This window comes from Myxocyprinus asiaticus, chromosome 22 (genome assembly GCF_019703515.2).
Source record: "Myxocyprinus asiaticus isolate MX2 ecotype Aquarium Trade chromosome 22, UBuf_Myxa_2, whole genome shotgun sequence".
NCBI lineage: Eukaryota > Metazoa > Chordata > Actinopteri > Cypriniformes > Catostomidae > Myxocyprinus > Myxocyprinus asiaticus.
Window position 1 is genome coordinate 36,148,504 of NC_059365.1, and position 24,012 is coordinate 36,172,515.

At 38.0% G+C, this 24,012-nt stretch overlaps 1 protein-coding gene across 1 annotated transcript in view; it reads right to left on the reverse strand.

Moving 5' to 3' along the window:
- Nucleotides 1–23,667, reverse strand: part of LOC127413415 (diacylglycerol kinase theta-like) — a 72,187-nt gene extending 48,520 nt beyond the window's left edge. The window contains exons 1-2 of the mRNA XM_051650561.1: nt 23,025–23,667; nt 13,003–13,082 (exon numbers count right to left, since the gene is read on the reverse strand). Coding sequence (XP_051506521.1) covers nt 13,003–13,082; nt 23,025–23,232 — 288 coding nt within the window. The 5' untranslated portion in view covers nt 23,233–23,667. The remainder of the gene's footprint in view (nt 1–13,002; nt 13,083–23,024) is intronic.
- Nucleotides 23,668–24,012: the final 345 nt, after the last annotated feature.

Genomic DNA, 24,012 nt, shown 5'->3' on the forward strand with positions numbered 1-24,012 from the left:
CTTTTTCTTAGTAATTCTTCCCATAAGGCCTGCACCCCTGAGTCTTCTCTTTACTGTTGTACATGAAACTGGTGTTGAGCAGGTAGAAGGTAGGCGTCTATTTCTCAATGAGACTCTGAAGTACTTATCCTCTTGTTTAGTTGTACATCTGGCCTTCCACATCTCTTTCTGTTCTTGTTAGAGCCAGTTGTCCTTTGTCTTTGAAGACTGTAGTGTACACCTTTGTATGAAATCTTCAGGTTTTTTTTTTTTGGCAATTTCAAGCATTGTATAGCCTTCATTCCTCAAAACAGTGATTGACTGACGAGTTTCTGTCTGAAAAGCTGTTACTTTTTTGCCATTTTTGACCTAATATTGACCTTAAGACATGCCATTCTATTGCATACTGTGGCAACTCAAAAACAATGTTAAGCTACATTTAACGAACCTAGCTTTCAACTGTGTTTGATATAATGGCAAGTAAAGTGATTTGATTTGATTTGAAGTGATTTTCTAGTACCAAATTAGCAATTTAGCATGATTACTCAAGGATAAGGTGTTGGAGTGATGCTGCTGGAAATGGGGCCTGTCTAGATTTGATCAAAAATGACTTTTTTCAAATAGTGATGGTGCTGTTTTTTTATATCAGTAATGTCCTGACTATACTTTGTGATCAGTTGAATGCCACTTTGGTGAATTAAAGTACCAATTTCCTTCCGAAACAGCAAAATCTGTACATTATTCCAAACTTTTGGCTGCCAGTGTGTGTGTGTGTGTATATAAATCACATTTGCTCTGGCCCACTTGAAACTGATGCTAATAGACAACAAAATACTCTGACGGGGCATTCACACTGATAGCGATTATTAAATCGTTGAGCCCTGTACACACATGCAGCGACTTCCAGTCTCATTCATTTCATTCATTTTCAATGAGAGCTGGCGACTACCGGCAACACGAGAGACAGCGACCTCTGGCGACTAGATGTGGCGAGCGACATGACAAAGCTGAGAAAAGTTCAACTTTATGCAAATGAGGAGCGACTTTCGAAAGAGACAACCAATAGGAGGGAAGAGGGTGTTCAGTGGAGGTCACGTCATCCGTCTCCTTTGAAATATGATGTCGAGTGCAGACTAGACGGAGCAGTGTTGTGATGTTTCTATGGGAGCGATTTCACTGTTTTTTTATTTGTTTGTAATAACATCAATAAATATAATAAAAAATGAAGTGTGGGAAAGAATCGGTCATCAGTCTGAGTGAGTTCATTGATAGATCAAATCACTTTTATTAATGATACGATGCAATGAGCACTGCTTCAGTTCATATAAAACACTCTCTGCTGCAGAATGTGCATTTTAGGGACAAGAAAAATGGTTCACTGTCAAACTAGAAATAAATCTTAGTTTTACCAACAGTACATCTCATCTGTGATCATATTTTCAAAAGACATGGCCAGACATGCAGTCCACCAATAACGTTAGAGGCAAGAGCGACAACGGTAGAAACGCCAACTGGAAACTTCATAGTGCAGAGACTAGCGACATCAAGCGATAAAATCTCTGCATGTGTGTATGGGGCTTTGAAGGTCACCAAGTCATTGTACTGTTAGTTGCTAGTGGGCATTCTGACAGTTACAGCTGTAACTGTTTACTATACTGTAAATAATGTAACTCGATTAGGCTATAAAAAATTATGTCACCCATCCCCCCTTGGGGCTGATAGATTTACCCACATTTTGCATATTGGTTAAACAGGAGTCATTAAAAGAACAGGTTCCAAAAAATTATTTGTATGTGAATCAGACATCACTAATGCAAAGAGGTTGCACGTCTCAATTAGTGCAGTAGTGTTTGACTTAGAGAGATGCCAGGTTTTAAGAACCAATAGCAAGCTCACAAACAGGAAATAATAATAATAATAATAATAATAGGTGCACAAGTTAAACATTTCAATTTCACAAACAGTGAGTCAGCTCCAAAAAGCACACTGTGGGATCTGTACCTCGACGTGATCAGCAAGATTTGACATCACTTCCTATCGGAGTGGTGGTGGTGGTGGGAAAGCAACGTGAGATGCCACGCACTTCCTTCCTGTGAGGGGGAGGGGAGTAGCGTTTTTGGGGGCATTAATGCTTTAAATAGCCTCCGTCGCTTCCCTTTGACCTCATGTACAGAACTAAAGACACAAACTCACCACCAACATCCTGCTCAGGTTAAGTTTGAAACAATGTTCTAAGAAAATGCATACAGAAATCAGATACCTCACAGACCAAAAATAGACACTCGTCAGCTTCACATAAAAAGGAGGGTTTCAGTGCCAGTATCTGTGAAAATATCTGAATACAGAAAGAGAAATAATGCACACATCAAGGCCCGACACATATGCATGTGAATGCAAAGAGCTACGCAAGCTGGATTTTAGTGTCGTCGGCATTATAAAAAAATCTGGCAATCCCTAATGCAACACAAGTCTGCATTTCATTCTCAGCGTAGCTGCAAGGGAGTGCTATTGCAGGCACTGACATCTTCCACAGTCTGTTTTTGTTTTTCAGGTCAACTCCTGTTTGAAAAGTTAATTAAAATTAGTTAAACTGTTAACATGTTTATGGCTAGCTACCTGAATAATATAACATATCTAGTTAAATGGCATTGGCACAGACATTTGAAGGTAAATCAGTCGCCCTCGAGTACCGAGTAAGGTTTGAAGCCAAGAACCGATTCCATTTGATAAAAAGTACCATAATCGAATGATTTTCAAGTCTTTGAGTTCCATTAATGGTTCTCGAACGTGCATTCTTCTGCACAGCGGAGGGATTCACTGCTCAGGAAAAAGCAGTGAGGGGCTCATGCAAAACTATCACAAAAGACACAAACAATCTTCAATCATTAAGGAAGCAACACACCATATTAAGAGCCAAGAGGATGTAACCTTTTGAACAGGATGATTTGTGTTAATACAGTTATTATAGTATTTTGTCTTGTGGAAAATATATAAATATCTGTTATGTCAAATAGCTTTATCAGGGCAGTACTAAATAAAAAAATAAAAAAAATGAAATTTTTATAAATGATGAACAACTTGCAGATTCTTCAATGGGGAGGATTCAAACTTATGGACATAATTGAATGTTTCTGGCCAAAATATGGGCCATTCTCTACCTTACAGAAGCAGAAAACATGAATAACATTAGCCATGTTTCCACTATTGGGCCAAATGAGGGCATGCTAGTGCGTACCAGGGTCAGTTTCATTCCCACTGTCACTTCCGGGGCTTCATTGTGCCTCCTCAGGGCTTCCTCGGGGCCAACGGCCAAGCGCCATTGGCCTGTTTGTTTCCCTTTGGCCAAAGAAGGCCAACTGGGGATTGAGGCAGGGTCAATGTCAAAGGCGCAGTTTCGCTGAGTCAGGTCTATCTTTCCACCAAGCAAAGACCAAAATTGGCAAACAAACAGCAGCTTCAGTCTCCACCATGTTCCTCTGGAGGGCTAGCTAGTCTCCAGAGTCTGATACATCAGCTTGAGCTTCCCTCTTGCTTGTGAAATGAGTGGGGTGTGTGACGTTGGCACCAGGGCGGCATATTAAGGGCCAGTTTTATTGGCCTGATGGTGGGAATGCAGATCGATTTTGGTCTCGCAGCTCGAGGTCCCAGGCTATTGGCCCCCACTGACCAGTCGATTGCCCTGGCTTGCACTGGCCGATAGTGGAGACGTGGCTATTGAGTGTAGTGTAACAAAATACAACACTGAATCCTGATCCTTCCATTTTAAAAGTGGCAGAGTGCACTTAAGCCTTATATTTACATGCATTTAACTTGTTAAACCTAACATATTCAATCTATCACACTCAATAAAAGGCTGAATGGCCTGAGAGTGGTTCTCTCTTTCCTTCCACACTACAGCAGAGCTCCAATGGAATCTTTGAAATATATAGGCTAGTGATATGATTTTGTGATATTACTTGGAAAAAATAGCTCAAGCAATAAATAAATGTGTCACAAAAAACGTTGGGCCTTAACTCATCTATTTCCTTTCCAGAGCTATTGACAGGGTATAAGCTTTATCCAGTTTCTGGGGCTAGCACTTAACCCAGGCTTTCTAAATTACACCCGCATATATGTACAGAAAAGGCGAGTTCTACCAGTGTTTCAGAATTACAAACAAATGCCAGTATTCTCAGCAGGACTGGATCAGTGTGATGTGACCCTGGCCAGAGCCTTAAAACATCCAGAGCAAAATGTTCTGATGTATCCAGTAAAGAAATGCAGTAACAAATCCCAGCCGGGCTGTCATGGTGCGTGCGCATCTGTAACTACTGATTTCATGGGAACACGTTGTGAATCACACAGCAGCTTGTGACATGAGGGAGGCAAAGTCAGCCGGTCTTCCTCTAGTTTTCTCACTCTAATGGGCAGCACTGTGACGACTCTGGATATCTCCAGGTCCTTTGCTGCTTGATGTGCATGTTGGTAATTGCAGGGTTTGTACAGCTTTTTAAGAGTGAAATTCAAGCACTTTACAAACATTTCCAAGTTTAATCATCTTTTTCAAGCACCTTGAAGCTTTAAATATTATCCAATTCTAAATGTTACATGACAAAAATGCAATAACAAAAAGCATTCTCTTAAAATGACAATTTTAAGAATTCCTTTAAACCCACAGACAGCCAAGGCTGGAACCTTTAATATGATTACAACCAAAGTCGTGCATTAACACACAGATACAGTCGGCAATGCCGGTTATCTATGGGGTGTAAATTACCACGGGGGAAAACAAATCCTGGTTACTGTACTTGTTTATTTCCATGTGGAAAATGAAAAGAAATATCAAGTAGATTTGGCTATTTTCAAAGAAAGTTTGTGTGTGTGTTTTTTTTCCACTTCAAATAAAAGCAGAAATTCTACAACTAATATTTTGTCTCCAGCTATTTGAATAAAGGATAAAAGTTAAAAAATACAAGCTATTCAGTGACACGATATGAAATGCATGTGGAATCTCACCACTAAACATGCACATTGGCAGCAGAAATAAATTGAGTCTGATGGGATTGTTTTCCTCCACACCAATATAAGACACGACTACAATTATCAGAGTGGTCTGAAGAATAGTATCAGTATTTGAAGAATAATAAGAATAGTTATTAATATTTTAAGTAATTTCTGCTAAAATATGTAAGGGATAATTTTACACTCAGGCTGGGGCACACATTCAACAAGGCCTTAGAACATGTAACAACAAACAGGGTTTCTGCAAGTTTAAAATAATCAAGCCATGTTTTCCACAATGATTTCATGGAAGAATATTCATCATAAATATACATTTGTGTTTATCATATTAAAATTGGTAAATGTACCAACATATCAATGCATAACCAATAAACAAAAATATTTACCTACAAATTATACTAAATTATTTAATGTAAAATGTCATGTGGGGACGTCTGTGATAACTTAAGAGATTTCATAAGCAAACTGTTATATTACTGTATTGTAATATTAAATGATTATTATTGAATATGTAAAGTTTTTTGTAGTACAACAGTAATATTTCTGTCATAATTTCATTACATTCACACGGCACTGATCCTATTAAACCCTCAAGCCTTTTTTAACTGTAAACTGAGACATTTGTATTTCTTGCTTAGTTTTTTTTTTTTTTTAAACATGCTCCTTATTTGAAATGCAACCTCTCCCTCGTGTCACATTACGAGAATGTTTTAAATTATATGAAAATAAAGTGATGTCGTAGCACTTTGTGTTCTTGCACCGTGCACTAATAGCAAACCAAACTCGGATTCAGAACACTCCCGAGATGGATGGAGTTTGTGTGGGCCGTTCGCTGTTCGCGAACCACTGAGACAGATGAAAACATTGGCTGTGCTTGGACCATGTTTTTTTGGGGGGGGAGATTTTTCCCCTTTTTCTCCCAATTTGGAATGCCCAATTCCCAATGTGCTTTTAAGTCCTTGTAGTCCCGTTGTGATACGCCTCAGTCCGGGTGGAGGAAGACGAATCCCAGTTGCCTCCGCGTCTGAGATCTTCAACCTGCGCATCTTATCATGTGGCTTGTTGAGCGCGTTGCCACGAAGAAACAGTGCATGTGGAGGCTTCACGCCATCCACCACGGCATCTGCGCTCAACTCACCACGCGCCCCACTGAGAACGAACCACATTATAGTGACCACGAGGAGGTTACCCCATGTGACTCTACCCTCCCTAGCAACCGGGCCAATTTGGTTGCTTAGGAGACCTGGCTGGAGTCACTCAGCACGCCCTGGGATTCGAACTGGCGAACTGGCGAAGCCAGCGTCTTTGCCACTGAGCTACCCAGGCTTTGAGCATTCTTAAAGAAAGCTGGTTTTATAGTGTAAAATGTGACTGCTTTCGATGACTTCAAACTTGTGTTAATGCTACTCAAGAGTGCTGTAAAAAGGCAGGAGACCGCTCAGTTTCTGTGTTGCAAGGCAGAGTTGTGAACATGAGTGAATAAAATTGAAGTGACATTTGAGGACAGACATATATATGTCTTAGGAAAAGAAAGAAAAATAGCTTGACATTTGCTCAGGCAAATCAGGATATTTAGGCACTTTCAAGGATGCCAGAAATCAAACTCACTGATGTCTGTGAGCTCACAGACATGGAATAGCTGTTCAAAGGCCTGGACTGACTTAATTTCCTTAACGCTGAGAAATGTCACATGCAAAATATGGCCAATGCACAAAAAATATCTAAAATCTGTGGGGAAAAAAATAATCTGCCATACACAGATGCAAATATGGTGAGGTTGCATGCCCTAAAGCAATAGTTTGCCCAAAAATGACAGTAATGTCTTTATTACTCACTCTCATGTTGGGCCAAACCAAACTTTTAAAGAAACATTACACAGCTCTTGCCATACAAATACAATTGTTTATAGTAACCAGCGGCTGTCAAGCTCCAAAAAGGACAAATATCACTATAAAAAGCACTATATAGAAACAATACGATGTTTTATATGGGAAACAGACTAAAATGTAAGTCAACATTATATTTATATATATTGTTTTGAGAATCTTCAAACATTCCACATACAAAATATTAATAACAAAAAATAATGAAAATAATTTCAGGAAAACTATTCATTTTAAGAAGAATGGTAAAGGTTGTTTTGAGAATTTGAAAACAATGTGTTTTTTGTTTGGGGCTGTCAAGGCACTCCAAAATCTCTAATGTCGAGGCCTCTAATACACACACATTTTTCTCATAGACCCTTCGGCATGTGTCCTTGAGCTTCGACATAATACTCCCTGCTACTATGTCCTGTCCAAAAAGAGGGCACTGACTCCTGTGTTCCCGAGGAATTTACTACAGTGGCTGCAGAGGATCCTACCAGACGTGACCTCGTTTCCTCCTATTAGCCGCCATCTCACTGATGCTAAAGGTGATTGGCTCCTGTAAGCTGTTTCTGTTAAGGTACTCAGTTCAAACTGCTTTTTGAACAAATGTATGGAAAAGTGATGCTCAAATGTTTTGCTATAGGGAAACTGTCTGTCTTGAGTTTTGGAAGAGAGTTATATGATTTGCTCTTTTGGTTTTGGATAATTTTAAATAATGTTCATAATTCATCAAATGTAAATTCTGTGTGATCACTTTAGAGGTGCAGTGTGTAATTTCTGCACCACTAGCTGCACCAAGCGGAATTGCAATTTGATTGTTTGAGCGGCCGGACATGGCAACATTGGCTCAATCAATTATGTGAGTTTAGGGCAGGACAACCTTTTTTCCAACCAATGGAGTGAGATAGGGCAGAACTACTTTTTTTTTTTTTTTCAACCAGTGGTGCGAGTTTGGAGCAGGACTATCTTTTTTTTCCCCAACCAATGGTGTGAGTTTGGGGTGAGTTTTTTTTTCCAATCAATAGTGTGATATTGTGGCAGATCTACCTTTTTTAACAAATGGTGTGAGTTTGGGGCAGGACAATCTTTCTTTTTCAAGCAAAGGTGTGAGTTGGGAGCAAAACGATATTTTTTTCAACCCAATGGTGTGAGTTTGGGGCGGGACTATCTTTTTTTTTTTTTTTTCAACCAGTGGTGTGAGTTTGGAGTGTGACTACCTTTTTTCCAACCAGTGGTGAGAGTTTGGGGCAGATCTACCTTTTTATTTCAATCGATGATGTAAGTTTGAGGCAGGGTCCCTTTTATTTCAACCAATGGTGTGTTTAGGGTGTGACCATCTTTTTTCCAACCAATGGTGAGAGATTGGGGCAGAATTACCTTTTTTTCAACCAACTGTATGAGTTTGGGGTGTGACTACATTTTTTTCCCAACCAATGGTGTGAGTTTGGGGCAGAACTATTTATTTATTTATTTATTTTTTTTTTTTAAACAATGATGTGAGTTTGGGGTGGGACTATCTTTTTTTTTTCCAACCAATGGTGTGAGTTTGGAACAGATCTACCTTTTTTCCCAATCGATGATGTAAGTTTGAGGCAGGGTTCCTTTTTTTCCAACCAATGGTGTGAGTTTGGGGCAGGACTATCTTGTTTTTTCCAACATATGGTGTGAGTTTGGGTTGTGACTACCCTTTTTTCCAACCAATGGTCTAAGTTTGGGGTGTGACTATATTTTTTTCCAACCAATGATGAGAGTTTGGGGCAGAACTAACTTTTTTTTTTTCTCTTCTTCAATCGATGATGAATTTTTGAGGCAGGGTTTCTTTTTTTTTTTTTTCAACCAATGGTGTGAGTTTGGGGCAGGACTATCTTTTTGTCCAAACAATGACAGATGGGTGAAATGTTTGGGAATTTTTTTTTTATTATTGCTTATTAATGCCTTGCTGTGACCCACATGCCTACTCGCTCCCTAAGATCTGAGGACTGTGGATTACTCTGCTTTCCCAAATCTAGATTAAAGCATAGAGGTGATCGAGCCTTTGCCTTTGCCTTTGCTGTCCCAAAGCTCTGGAACAGTCTGCCAGCTGATATCAGAACTGCTCCCACTCTACCTGTTTTTAAGTCTAGGTTAAAAACCCACCTCTTTTCAATGGCTTTTAACTTACCTTGATACCTTGGCTTGTGTGTTTTTTTACTTGTCCATTATTTGTTTGATTTTATTGCCCTGTATATTTTACTGTACAGCACTTTGGTCAACTTCGGTTGTTTTTAAATGTGCTCAACAAATAAACTTTGACTTGACTATTATTATAAAAAAAACAAAAAACAAAAACATTATTATCACATTCTTTATTTTTTTTATGATGCCACTAGTGGCACAGAAATTACACAGCGCAGCTTTAAAGACAAAATGAAATCAAACTCGATGCTATTAATTTTCTTGCTAAATGTCCCTGGTCGTACTATGTACAATTCATCAGTGCACATAATTCAAAAGAGTAGTTACTTAGTTTTCAAATTGCAAAAAACATTTATTGTTGTCTTTAAAAATGTCTATAATCAATTAATTCACAATTAATTAACTTCTACAGCAGGTGATATATGAACAAACCTTCTGAAATCTTTTCTGAATTCTAGTATTTGTGTAATAACAGTGTAATGGGGCTGTAACAGTCGTGTTTGTGTTTCCTCAGATGTAGGTTACAGAGGTTGTTGAGTAAAGGTTAATGAAGCAGCTGGCTCTGAAAATGACTCCCTCCTACAACCAACAAAGCAACCAAACACAAACACACACAAACACGTGAACACACACACGTGAACACAGCCAAGACAAGACTTCAACCTTTGTAAAAAAAAATCACACAACCATTTCCTTTTCAAGCTAAACACATCACCCTTTAAGAAAAGGAAACCACCAAACAAAGAGAATTAACACATTTTAATGAAAAACACTAGGTTGTTTGTCTCTGAATGGTAACATCTAGCAGTCTCTTTTCTTTCATTCAGACATTTGGTTTCTGTTCCACCCAATTATCTCTTGGTCTAAATTAATGATAATCTGTGCAGCCTCCGTTACTGTCCTGTGGCTGTTCTGTGTGATTGGGTGGTCAGTGTCACCCCGTGCCATATGGCCAACGCAAGGCATGCTTCATCCCTGATAAGCGACGCATGTGGCATCAACACATCGAGAAGACAGCATTTCTAAGCAGGGAGCATCTCACATGTTTTTTTTATCTCGAGCTGTTTACCAGAAAGACGTTAAGTTTTACAGGCTACATCCTGTTTTAAAACACAGCAAGTTTACAGCAGGTTTCCTTAAAGTGTCAGGAACGGTTTCAAGTCTTTTGTCTATATTTCATTGATACAACCAATATGTCAAATTAATGTGCCAACTATATCTGCCACAACTAGGGCTGGGTAAAAAAAATAGATTTTCCGATTACTTGCAATCTTCCTTTGAACAAACCTGGTTGAAAGGAATCATTCATTCATAAATCAGACTATAATGATCACACTGTGAATTTTGGGCTATAGACTCAGTAGCGGGGCAGCCTGCCGCTGAATTGCGTTGCAGGAAACACTCTCAGAGTATTTTAGTGTGGTGTTCCATCATCATCAGAATATTTAATGGAATCTAAAGTCATGAAAATCTTACGGTTCTGGCATTTTTTTAAAAAATGGAACTGGTTCCAAATAAGAACCGTTTCTGGTTCCCGAACATTTGATGAATCAAGATTTCTGCGTGAAAACTTTTGCACGAAGGTTTTACACACCAATATGTGTTTACACACGCATAGTGAACAAGACCCATTGAGTTTATCAACTGGGCTTATGATCAGTGCTGAGTTCACTGGAAATAAACTTCATCTCTGGGCTGTCATAATAAAGCAGATTGTTAGATCACCTCTATCAAAGGCACAAAGGCTGATTGACACTTGGCCTTCACAAAAGACCACAGCACAGCAGGAAGTCATCAGTAATTCATTATGTAGGATGGACAAAGGGCTACACTGACTGCTGTTATTGAGCAAAATGGCTCTAATATGAAGTCTAAACCAATGGTTCTGAACTGGTTTTATGACCTAGGTTTTAAACATAACCTGTATTTAATGTAGCCTGGGTCGCATTTTCTTATATCTTGCAGAGTTTTGATCATAGTTTTCAAGTATAAGGGCATGTATCAGGTGATATTATTTTTTGTTGTTGATGTCAACAAAACATTTAAACATTTTGCTTGTGCGGCCAACTGAAAATTTTTAACAGGGGAAGAACCCTGGAATTGTTCTTTTCCTGCTGTCTGCGACCCTATCCAAACAGACCTGTGACCCACCCACCTGTTGAGAATCATTAAATTATGTAATGCAGATTCAGGGATTAAGACACTTCCCGTTTGTAATGCGAAGCCACAAAGAATACAGGTATAGCATCAACTGCTAATTATGATCTTTCCTGCATGATCATGCTCTACTAAAAGGCTTGATCATTCTTCATTAACTTCAGAATTATTTAAGACTTCATGTCCTGTATTATCTGAGCACCCTTCCAGTATTGTGATGCCTCAATAATGTTGTGTTAGTGAGGTGTCTGGCAAAATGTTTGTGTAATATTCACAGAATGGGGTGTATCATTTATGGGTGAATCTCATGAAAACATGTCCAGGTCAAATTTTAACCCCAAAATCAAAAGATAATAAATAATATCAATAATAATTAATAATAATAAGAAATTAAATGTTGCAAATTAACCCTATTTCAATGACCATTAAGAATGTTTGCATTATGTCAGTATATTTATGTCAATTAAGCACCACCCCAACACCATTTATCTTTTTTTTTTTTTTTTTCTCATAACTGTAATACAATAATTTTGGGAAAATAGTAATGTAATGCAGCGGGTTTTTTTTTTAAGAGCTTAAATAAAGGCAGTACAATCATAATTCATCATAATTCATTAATAATATACAATTTAAATACTCCATCGTTGTTTTAATTTTTTATATTACAGTAATGAAAATTTATATGTTTTGCTTTATGGTAATAAGAAATTGAAATTTAACTTAAACTTTTCAATTAAAGGTGCTGTAAGCGATTTTAGCCATTCTATTTCCACGAGACTGAGCCTTTGGATCAGCCACACCCCCTCTTTCCAAAACCCCCTCACATCAAAGATACCAAATGAGCTTTATTGAGACCAACATCGTGCAGAAACGGTTGTTAAAAACATCAACAGCAAAATAGCGGCCTCAACAGACAACTGTTATGAGCATCATGGCATAAAAATGGCAGTAAGTCTCAATAATTCGCTACAACTACAACACTATGAGAACGTGCAAAATGATTGACAGGTCAAAAGCACCATTGTCCGTGGTCCGCAGACACATTTTTGTTTGCCGTTTACGGAGTCTAGAGCTGTCACAGAGACCAGTGAGATATCTTACAACACATATTTCAGTAATATCTCTCAGGTAGTAGGAACATTTTGCATACCTTTCCATGAAAAAAATCACTTACAGCACTTTTAATACAGTAACTTTTACTGGTGATAGAAATAAGATGCAGAGCTGGGCACGCAGAACTCAAAACTTGGTGCACAAAACACAATAACGTTAACAATCAACAGGTTAATTTTTTTTTTGTTTTTATCATGAACGGTTAATTTTGAGTTAAAAATGAACTTCAGACTTCACTAAAACAAAAAGTTACCAAACATTGCAAAATCAACAATAAAAACAATAATACACTTGCAAACAGTGAAACCATGCAAGCTCATTAATTATTCAAGCCCAGTGCATGCTGAGAACCGCAGCTACGAAAAGTTAAGTAAAATTGACTTATTTTATTTACCCAAATTAGCGAATAAATATGACAAGGTTTTCTCTTTTAGGATTGATACATGATAACACATTGTAAAGATAAACAATCATAAATAATATTTACTTATAAGCTACAGCATTCATTTTTACATGTTTGAATGGAGTACAAATGTAGAATTTACTTAATATTTTCAAGTTCACGTTTAAACTATTTTCAATGTAGAAAGTATTTAATCTTTTCCACTATATTTACCTCACCACAAAATCATTTTTTTTTTTTTTTCAGTGTTCTTGACATGTTTTGTGAGATTCACCCATCAGCTGTCATGAATGACACGTCACTTACCCGAACCAGTGTGGGAGCCATACAGGAACACACCGTTCGGATGTGCTTCAAACACTTCTCATGAGACATGAAGTTACAAACTGTAGACAGAGAGAGAGAGAGAGAGAGAGAGAGATTTGATGATTAAAGAGAGTGGGCCACACAAAATCAAGGACATCTCATACCATCAACCCACAGGCTTTGGAATCTTTATGGTGCAGCAGTTTTACCAAAAAGAAAACTTGCCATTCCTTCTCAGTGAATTCACAGCCCAATGTACTGTACTGTTCCATGTTGTAATTTCCGCAATTTAGAGCAGGGGTTTCTTAAATAAATAAATCTGAACTTTTCCTAACAAAACACTGAAACAGAATTAAAGCTGCTGTGTGTAATCTCTGCCCTAGAATAGATTTTCTGTTTTCTGAAGAAAATGTTAGTGGCGCTTACCCATCCAGAACTCACCGCCACAGTGCTAGGGTTTTGTGGGTGAACGGCAGGGCATCGCTGCACAGTTCCTAAAGCCAAGTGTACACTACACGACTTGTGGTTGCCACCCTGCAACTCAAAGTCTTGTTTTTTGTCTTGCTGGTGCACACAATACAGGACTGTAGTTTATAAACTACATGATCATTCGTCCCCGACTGAGGCCATGTGTGTACACTAGTTTTAAGATGAGTTTTGGGTGATCCGATCACAAATGTACAAGCGAGACACATCACAGTTACACCTGATCTCTTTTGAGCATTTGTGTTCAGATTTCGAGGGGAGAGTCTCTGATTTCATGAGGACATACATCAATATACGTCTGTGTATTACTAAATTATAAAAAAAAAAAAAAAAAAAAAAAAAAAAAACAAACAGTAAAAGATGAGAAAGTAAGCGCTAAAAAAACGGTGCACAGTTTCTATTTATTATTCGCAAACGTGACTTTTATTTGAATTATGAATGATTTTATTTATTTAGTTATTTTAGTGCAGTACCGGTAACTGAGCTTCTAATGTGCATGCTGCTCATATCGGTGTCCCTATTGTGCATGCATTCGCTTTTTTTACCGATTGTACGCTTATGTTCCTTTAAATCCGTGCGTAACCGGCAAAAAAAACGGCCGTTACAGCTGCCTTTAGCTTTGTCCCATTTCAAACGGATCACCCAAAATGCATCTTAAAATTAAGATAACGAAATCATTCAAAAACTCGCGCAGTTTATTCTTGATAACATGTCAGCAAACATGAAAGAAACAACTCTCGCCAGTTTTTGCACAGGAAAAAATATTTTAAAAAAAGTTGAAAATAATAAAAACAGCAAGTAGGGAGATGTGGGTGATGTTTTATTTTATTTTCTTAGTATTTTTTGTCTCCTGCTACCTAGTACATTTCTCTACTCTTGCGCTCTGTCTGTATTTCATTGGCTGTGACTCATTGTCGGTCTCTCGCTCGTCGGGATGGTGCGCACACCTCATGACAAGACGTCTAGATATCAAGCTGTTTTAAAAACTGTCGTAGTGTCTGAGACTAGTCTTGGCATGTTGCAGAAGTGCACACACAACAACACCATTTGTCGTGAGATCTGAGACTTCTTATAGCAGACCATTCGCCAACTCAGAACATCCCAGGAGACGAGCTTGAGTCGTGTTGTGTCCACTAGGCTTAAGATGTTCTCAGTTGTCTTTAATAGTTTAATTAGTTAGTTAGTTAGTTGTATTAGTAGCTTCCAAGGCTAACCTAATGGTGAAAAACAAGTTAAAATATATTAAAAGGTAGAGTGATTAAAATAAACCTATATTAAGGTTTTTCAAACGTATTTGATAAGAACTCTAAAACTGATTCAGGGTTGGCTTTGTTGAAAAAGCTCTTCAAAAGTGTTTTCTTTACAACTTTATAAGTTATCGTTAAAAATCAATTCCCCCAAGCTAAAAATGAATGGGACTTTTAATTCTGGAACCAGATGTGTTGGTTGATTTCACCTAAAAGTGTAACACTGTGGCACAAATATTGCTCTGTTTGTTTGAGTGACCCATCAAGCCAGACACAGCACCACTGCTCAACCAATGGTGTGAGTTTAGGGTGGGACTATCTGTTTGTACAACCAGTGGAAGAGTGTTCTGAAAATCTATTTCATTTTGTGTCACAAGTGCAGCAGAAAATACACACTTCAGCTTTAAGGGAAGTCAACCCACACATAGTTATCTCTAAACATCAGTCTGATAAAGAAGAACATATTTTTACATAGAAATAAAAGTACACACATCAGCTTTAACATTGTCAGGGGTTGTCTTGACTTCACAAGGCAAATTTTCATAAACATTAACGAACAAAGCAGCAGCAAGATACAAATCTGTGCCAATCATCTGTCTCTGTGGATGGTGAACAAATCAAGCAACCAGTAATCACACTCTGCCTACTGGATCACTGTGTGCCCAACCACTGCTGTTTTCAGAGCCCACTTTGGCCCTCGGTACAGACTGAACTTGATTGATGCAGTTGTTGGTTTTGCATGCTTACCAGAGACAGGAAGTGAGAAACGGGATCTCGCTGGCCAGGCTGAACTGCTTTTACTATCACAACCACAAGAGCAAAGAAAACATTCTAAAGTAGATAGATGTCTTCTCACACACTCTGAAGCCCACCAAGTTTGTGTAATCGGAAAAATCAGAAACTACAGTTCCAGTCAAAAGTTAGACACACTGAATTTATGTTTCTCATTATCTTAAAAAACCTTTTGAATTAGAAGCTTATAATTCTGCAACCAGTTTATATGGCATATTAACTGAGTGAATACAGTACATATTTGTACGATTACAAAATTCATTTGTCATGCCGCAAGAATATATATATAAAAAAAATTACATAAATTCAAAAAATATTAATTTGTACTTATTTCTAGGACTTATTCTCTAGAAACATTTGATTAACTTTTAGTTCTTTATTCATTTAAAAATCTTAATTCATAGTATATATAAAATATTTACTCAATACAATTTGATGTAAATTTATTCAATTGAAATGTGTAAATCTTAAAAACAATAAACAGGCTTGAAAATATTTTTGAATTTCCACAAAATTCTCAGCGAGTCCACTGTATTTCGCAAAGTGGGTGGAATTTCCGGTAGGCTAGCAGAAGTGCGATTGGTTGGCGTTTTAAGTGTTGCCGGTCACTGCTTGCTTGCGTGTCATGCGGTTAGAGTCTTAATTTTTAAATGTTGTAAAATGTCTCAAAAATTCCCCGGACAATGTGTGCAGTTAATGGTTATCCTAATAATCAAGCAAAACTAAAGTTTTGTCTAAAACAGCAATGTTATGATCAGAAACCACTCGCAAAGCACAGCGCTCCTGTCCCAGATGATGCTTCTTACATTGGCTGCCTACAGAAGGATTGACTTAGAAACAAACACTACCAGTCAAAAGTTTTGAAACACTTATTCTTTATTATAATTATTTATTTTTATTTTTTTTTTTTCAAATTTTAGAATAATAGTAAAGTCATCAAAACTATGGAATAACATAAATGGAACTATGGGAATTATGTTGTGACTAAACAAAATCCAAAATAAATCAAAGCTGTGTTATATTCAATAGCATCTTCAAAGTAGTCACTCTTTGTCTAGAATTTGCAGACATGTACTCTTGACATTTTCTCAACCAACTTCTTGAGGTATCACCCTGGGATGCTTTTTAAACAGTACTGAAGGAGTTCCCATATATGTTGGGCACTTATTGGCTGCTTTTCTTTATTATTTGGTCCAAGTCATCAATTTCCAAAACTTTTTTTTTTGTATTAAATTCTAGTTTTATAATGAAATAAATTAATACGGTGGCACAATTATATTTTTGTCTACAAAACTAATTTCAAACATTTAAGCATACGCCTTCAGATCAAAAGATTTTTAAGATCATGAGAAACATTTCAGACAAGTGTTTCAAGACTTTTGGCCGGCAATGTATGTTTGAAAAAAGCTTGGAATAATTTGTTTGTGTGCTCTTTTCACTTTATTGGCAAGAAGTCATCAGCGGGATTACTTATGTTATCCACCGTTACGGTCCGGCTACGATAGACGTCCAGAAACGGAGCGCAATGAGTTACATAAACAATAGCATTATTGCGCTAACAGGTACATGTGCTGAAAGTTCATTAGAAATTTTCTAATGAATTCCTAAGTTCATTTCTATTTAGCATCTTTTTTTGTGAATGCTTCACGTGTTTTGAAATGGCATTATTACTGAGAGTAAAAAGGAACAGTGTTATTCCTGTCTGTGAGTAGTGACGATGTTTTCAACTGTTGTCATGCTGTAATGCTAAATGGATAAATTCTACAGTGAAATTCCATAATTATTAGATGAGACATGTACAGTAGTGAGATGTTTTATCACGTTTGAAATTAATTGTATTATGATTTTCCTCTTTCCTGCATTTTACTTTCTTTTGAGTGTCTTTGCAGAATGTGCATGTCTTCCCTTAAGGGGAAAAAGGTGATTTGGAAAACAGTGTGGACATTAATTCAGTATCAATTAAATTTATTTGTACAGTGCTTTTAATAATACATCCTGTTTTATAGTTGCTTTACAGAGAACATTGAACATTGGTGTACAATGTTTATAATGTATGTCCAATTAAATATGTTTATTTCTATTGCATGCAGTTCTTTTTGTATGGTACAGTTTATTGTGTGGCTGCTGAGACATCGCTATTTCCTACACAAGAACAATAAATTCAATCTATCAACAGGATCAGTTGTTCAGTCAACACTAAAACATTTCATATAGGTTATAGCATTTAGATACAGAGACTATGTATGTAAACTAACAATTATAAAGCTAGATTGAGCTTACTACACAGTCATATCCCACAAAATAATTGTATTTTATCCAAAAAACAGCAGCATGACAGTCTCATCACTTGAGTCCTGTATTACACGAGCATCCTGCTGTCTGGACCTCCCCTGTATCTGCAGTAACTACATAATCTCGGTACAACAAACTCTTCAGCTTCTGACTAGACTCAATATATGCTTTAAAATAAACATGTCCAAATTTACAGCTGTGAAGGCGCTAATGGGCTACATAGCTTTTCAGGTTAGTCTGCTCAGGTTCTTCCATCGATGGATAAAGATTCAACAAAATAACTAAAATGTTTCTATTTGCAATATTTGGCCATCATCCTCAAACCCATAATCATTAACAGATAGGTGGGGAAGAACAATATCACCTCACTATAATTCTGTGTTTATTTGCTCTCAAGTTTCTGCTATTTTTAATGCTGCGTTAGTACATAACATAACGATTGTTTACGCTTAACTGGAAGTTCTGCCCACATCGCCCACAAAGCGTTACGGGACTCAGGAATATTGTGGATACATTTATATAAATTTTTACCTAAATCTTGATCTTAAAAAGATACTGTATATATACACAGTATATCATAATTATACCCTTATGCTTAAATGCTTGAAATTAGTTTAAGGATATGGTAGAAACAGTAGGAGTTGTAAATTCAGTCAATGAAATACTGCTTTGTTCATTGACAACTTTTTTTTGTTAGCTTTCGCAATTGTGGGCTGTCTTTTGGGGATTTTTTGTAGACTTAAAGTCAACATGGAACACAGTTCGCAATCCCTTTTACTGCCATAATCTTACGTATTAGAGAATTTATTTATTTGTATTTTATCCATTGGGAATGATTGGATTGTGGGCATTACACACCACTAAACCAATGCATTAAGCACACTATATATGCTTGACATAAAACATGCATGTCTGTTTATGTTCTACTCTCAGTCCGTCTGGCTACAGCATGCATCCTGCCTCCCCGCTCCATTGGACTATGTGTTGCCATGCCAACCTAGAAGAGTCAATCATGACTTCACTGCATCACATTACATAACACAAACGTCTCATTTCTGCATAATTCTGCCTGGTAACATCCATGTTGTCAATCAGCATCTGCTTTCCAGCCCTTCCAATCTGATATGCCAACACAAATTCAATCCACTTGTCCTTAAAGTAATCCTGCTCGCTGCCAGAAACTCTCATTTGTGGTCAAAGTCTGGGCGAATCGCATAACACTGTGGATTAATCCCTGCCTGACAAAAAGTAACAGGCTTTAAATGGGCAAGACCAGCTGTTCTAGTTTACATTCACTATATGAGCGTGAAAAAATTCCCACGTTATACTAAACTATATGTAGTCAGTTACACAAAAAAATCAACACACAGATCAGCATCATTGTTATGACTACTCCTAAAGAGTCACGAGAAACATTTATTTTCATTATGCTTTGGCTCATCTAAGTGTGCTTTTTACACTACAACCGTTCGGTTCTTTGGATGGTGTGAAAGCTGTTGTTAGAACTCAGGTGTGTACATCACCAGTCCGCAAATCAAACCCGTCTCCAAATAAATTGCCTTTGTAGAGCAGCACACATTCTTTTGGTACAACATTGCTGTCAAAGAAACACAGTCCTAACCTTATCCCTAACTATTACGTGAACAGAAAATAAGAGGGAAATGATAGGTTGGCAAGAACGCTGTTTCCCAGCCCTTAACCTAATGTAAACCCTTGACCTAAACCTAAAATCTGAAGGATTGTTGATATGAATGTTGTTCTAGGACCAATAAGGATGTTAATTCAAGAACATTGGTAGGTCTGGCGCGATTACTAAATAATCATCTGTTTGCGGTTATTTGATCTAACCATGATAATTTGAAACATTGCGTATATAGAAATGCCATGAACGGCACGTTTCCTAAGTTATTGCATTATGTGGGCACTCCAAATAAACTCAGACAGTATCATTTATTCGCACTCGGGCCGCACTCAGAGCAGCACCTGAAGAACACGTGAAGCTTCTGAAGCGCTGTGATGCACATGCCATCTGCGGAGGTTCGCACCAAACTCCCACGAAAATATAAGCGAGGATTTTGACACTGAATGCAAAGCGCTCCTGTTTCACTTTAAATTAACAATCGCTTAATGGCAAATGTTCTTGGTCATTGCGGGTTCATACACAAGACTAAGACTAAAGTTGGCCAAAAACAGAGCCATATTTTAAGTATTTAGAAATATTTTGATATTTATTATATTATATTATTGATTATGTTATTCTACCCCTGTGCAATATTTTCACATTTTTTAAAGCCTTAAAATTAATCATATTTTATTATCATCCCTATTTTATTATATGATTCCAAGAAGGTCCCTGGTTCGAGTCCCGGCTCACTTTGGGCCTTTCTGTGTCTGGTTTGCATATTCTCCCCGTGTTCAAGTAGGTTTCCTTTGGGTTCTCCGGTTTCCCCCACAGTCCAAAAAACATGCAGGTTAAGTGAACTGGAAACTCTAAATTGCCCTCTAAAACAAACAATTAATCATCATAATTGTAAAAACCCTAAAACAGACAATGAATCATCATACTCGCAATTATTTGTTTGAAAATTAATCGGCGGTCTGCAAATTAATCTGCAAAAATCACAGTCACCATACAATGTAAAGAATTATTTAATGGGGGCCTGGGTAGCTCAGCGAGTATTGACGCTGACTACCACCCCTGGAGTCACAGTTCGAATCCAGGGTGTGCTGAGTGAATCCAGCCAGGTCTCCTAAGCAACCAAATTGGCCCGGTTGCTAGGGAGGGTAGAGTCACATGGGGTAACCTCCTCGTGGTCGCGATTAGTGGTTCTCGCTCTCAATGGGGCGCGTGGCAAGTTGTGCGTGGATCGCGGAGAGTAGCATGAGCCTCCACATGCTGTGAGTCTCCGTGGTGTCATGCACAGCGAGTCACGTGATAAGATGCGTGGATTGACTATCTCAGAATCGGAGGCAACAGAGACTTGTCCTCAACCACCCAGACTGAGGAGCGTAACCGTGCCACCACTAGTGGGAATTGGGCATTCCAAATTGGGAGAAACATTAATTGTTTGAAAAAATATTTAATTATTATTTAAAAATGTCAACACTAAAGGCCGAAATATGCACTACGTGAGTATGTACGCATTGTATTCTCAATGTTTCCATAAGGGGCACTATAGAAAGATTAGTGTTAACTGTCCACTTCTGCTGTGAGTTATGTCACGTCATGCTGGAGCAACAGTTTGAAGAGAATAGTGCTGAGCAAGTATGTTAAAGTCAATATGTTTAAAGCAACTTCCCATAATAATAACATATCCAGTCTAAAGACACGGACGTCTGAAGGTAACACTGTCACCCCCTTGAGTACTGAGGTTTGTTCCCGCTACAGTAACACAAGAACACACGTCAAGCTTGTTCAACCAGACCACGCATTGGCAATGTGGTGGCTAAACGCTCGCATCTGTGTTCACTTACTTGCGTAGAGTATGTTTTGGCCTTATCAGGTCATTATTCAGGTGTGTCTGTAACTGAAATTAAAGGGACTGTTCACCCAAAAATGAAAATTCTCCCATCATTTACTCACCCTCATGCCATCCCAGATATGTATGACTTTCTTTCTTCTGCTGAACACAAACGAAGATTTTTAGAAAAATATATCAAGTTAATTTTTATAATTTTTGCCACGTGTAAATAAAGCATTTCATGGCTTCTAACCATTGATTCTAAATTAATACGGTTAAATTAACAGTGACATTTATAATTGCGGTAAAAAGAACAATATTTAAGTCCTTTTTTTTTTTACTATAAACTCTCCTCCCTCCCTAATAGGTGACGATATGCACGAAGACTGTGATTCACCAAAAACAAAAGAAGAGGAATGTGAAAGTGGGGACTGATGGTAAAAAAAAAAAAGGACTTAAATATTGATCTGTTTCTCACCCACACTTATATCACTTCAAGATACAGATTTAACCACTGAGATATTCTTCTAAAAATCTTTGTTTGTGTTCAGCAGAAGAGTCATACATATCTGGGAAGGCATAAGGGTGAGAGAATTTTAATTTTTGGGTGAACTATCACTTTAAGGTGTCATAAGCATTACAAATATTTGGAAGACATGTGTGCTGCTGAATGAAACTTTGTCATGCAATCGACACTTTTCTGGTGTGTAAAAGTTTACAATCACCTTGTTCCTCTTGCACGTTCCAATATTTTGATCAACAGTACCAGTGATTTGATATCAAGCACATCAGCTGTACCAGACTTGTTTAATCCTATACTGATTCATGGGGATTGCCCCTATTCTGTACGTCGCTTTGGATAAAAGCAGCTACTTAGGCCTATTATTTACCCAACTGGGCAGCTCTGTAAATATCGGGGCTCTAAACCTCTCACTGACAGAGGTGAGAACAGTACAGATCTTTTCTCACTGTCACTGCGTGCCATCAATTAGATGATCTCATCAAAGCGTCCTGAGCATGACCAGCCAATTACGGATTCTTGTCTGACAGGAGGAGTGAACTGGATCGATCTGAATCAATCCAGATAGTAGACAAGCTATTCAATCATTCTGCAGAGAGGGAGGAGAAAGAGAAAGAGATCTACCTAGACAGATATTTTCTAACATGACCTTCTTAATGCCTTCTTTTTCCTGGATGGCACATGCACAGAAACTAAACTGTCAATCAAAACTGCCGAACAAAGTGGGCAGGTTTGTGAATATTGCACATTTAACAAAATCAGACACTTGCACTTTAAATGAGTAAAAGGATGCATAAATGTTTAATGATGCCTCTGAAATGCATTAAGAACAATTTACTGGAACACATATTAGGGCTCGTTTAAAATGCAAATGAGAGAAATGGGTGAGAGCTCATATTTTGGACATGTAACATGGTAAGATACCATGTTTTCTTTGAAGTATCGTCCCTTCCAACAAATGCTGTTGGTACCATGGTACAGTGATGGTATCAGATGGTCATGCTGAAATTCATGAACCTCCAATGTATACGTTTTTGTAAGTGATGGACAACCATTTAAATAGCATGGCATATTAATATGGTAAGCAGTTACTACCATGGTATATATAAGAATCATGGTATTACCATCCCTGTACCAAAATGTTAAACATTTAAAGAGACTTTGTTAAATTGCTTTGCTGCATGAAATATGGTCACCAGTTGTATCCATAAAGCGTCTTCCTACCTTCACAAACAAACCCGACAATCCCCCATATGAAGTCGCTGCAGTGATGGCAGAAGGTCGGTTTGGTCAGGGTCACTTTCCGAAAGCAGTGTCCGGGAGAGTTGACCGAGTACCGTGCTTTTGAACCGGGCGACTGCTGCGCCCTTTTCCTCCCGGCTCCGGGGCTCGAGCACGGGCTGTCGCGCTTCACCCGACCGCTGTCTGCCATCTCCCTTCCAATTTAAATCCAGCGCAAAATACTAAGATTCGTTGTTGTGGAAGTCACATATGTGATTGAGCAGTTCGAGTTATGTTAAACCGAGCCGAGTCATTACTGAATAAAGTGAATGTTTCTTCTTTCCCGCTACAATGAGTCAACACGAATCGGAAACCCTCCGTGTGGCTACAGTGTTTCAGTGTATCGCTACAGTGTAACAGAATGTCGGAAGCGTTCGAATCAAAGCACGTCTCTGTGACTGAGAGCTCCACTATCTGGCCATCTCGCCCGACATCAAACTACATAAATATACCATCAGCACTCTTGCTGCATTTACCGACGGAAACCAGCAGTCCACGAATCCAGCAAGAGCTTGCCATCAAGAGGACAAAAAATGCCACCACATCAACATATATGATGGGTTCAGGTTTAAATCGACATTAATCAAACGGCTGCTGCTGATTGTTTAAGCTGGTTTTCACTTTCTCAGCAGATGTGATTTAAAAAAAAAAAAAAAAAAAAACCCAGCACAAGCGTACATAACTTCCGCCTGTAGTAGAGCTCCGGTCTGGAAGAGCAAGATCAGCACACACACACACAGGCTCCAGCAGGATCTACAGGCTGTTTCTAGAATGCGGAATTCCTTTTTGACGTCGACTATCGCTCGCGCGCAGCTTGTTCTTCAGAGGCGACCGTTCCACTCACAGCACACACGTGCACACACTGTACATATATATATATATATATATATATATATATATATATATATATATATATATATATATATATATA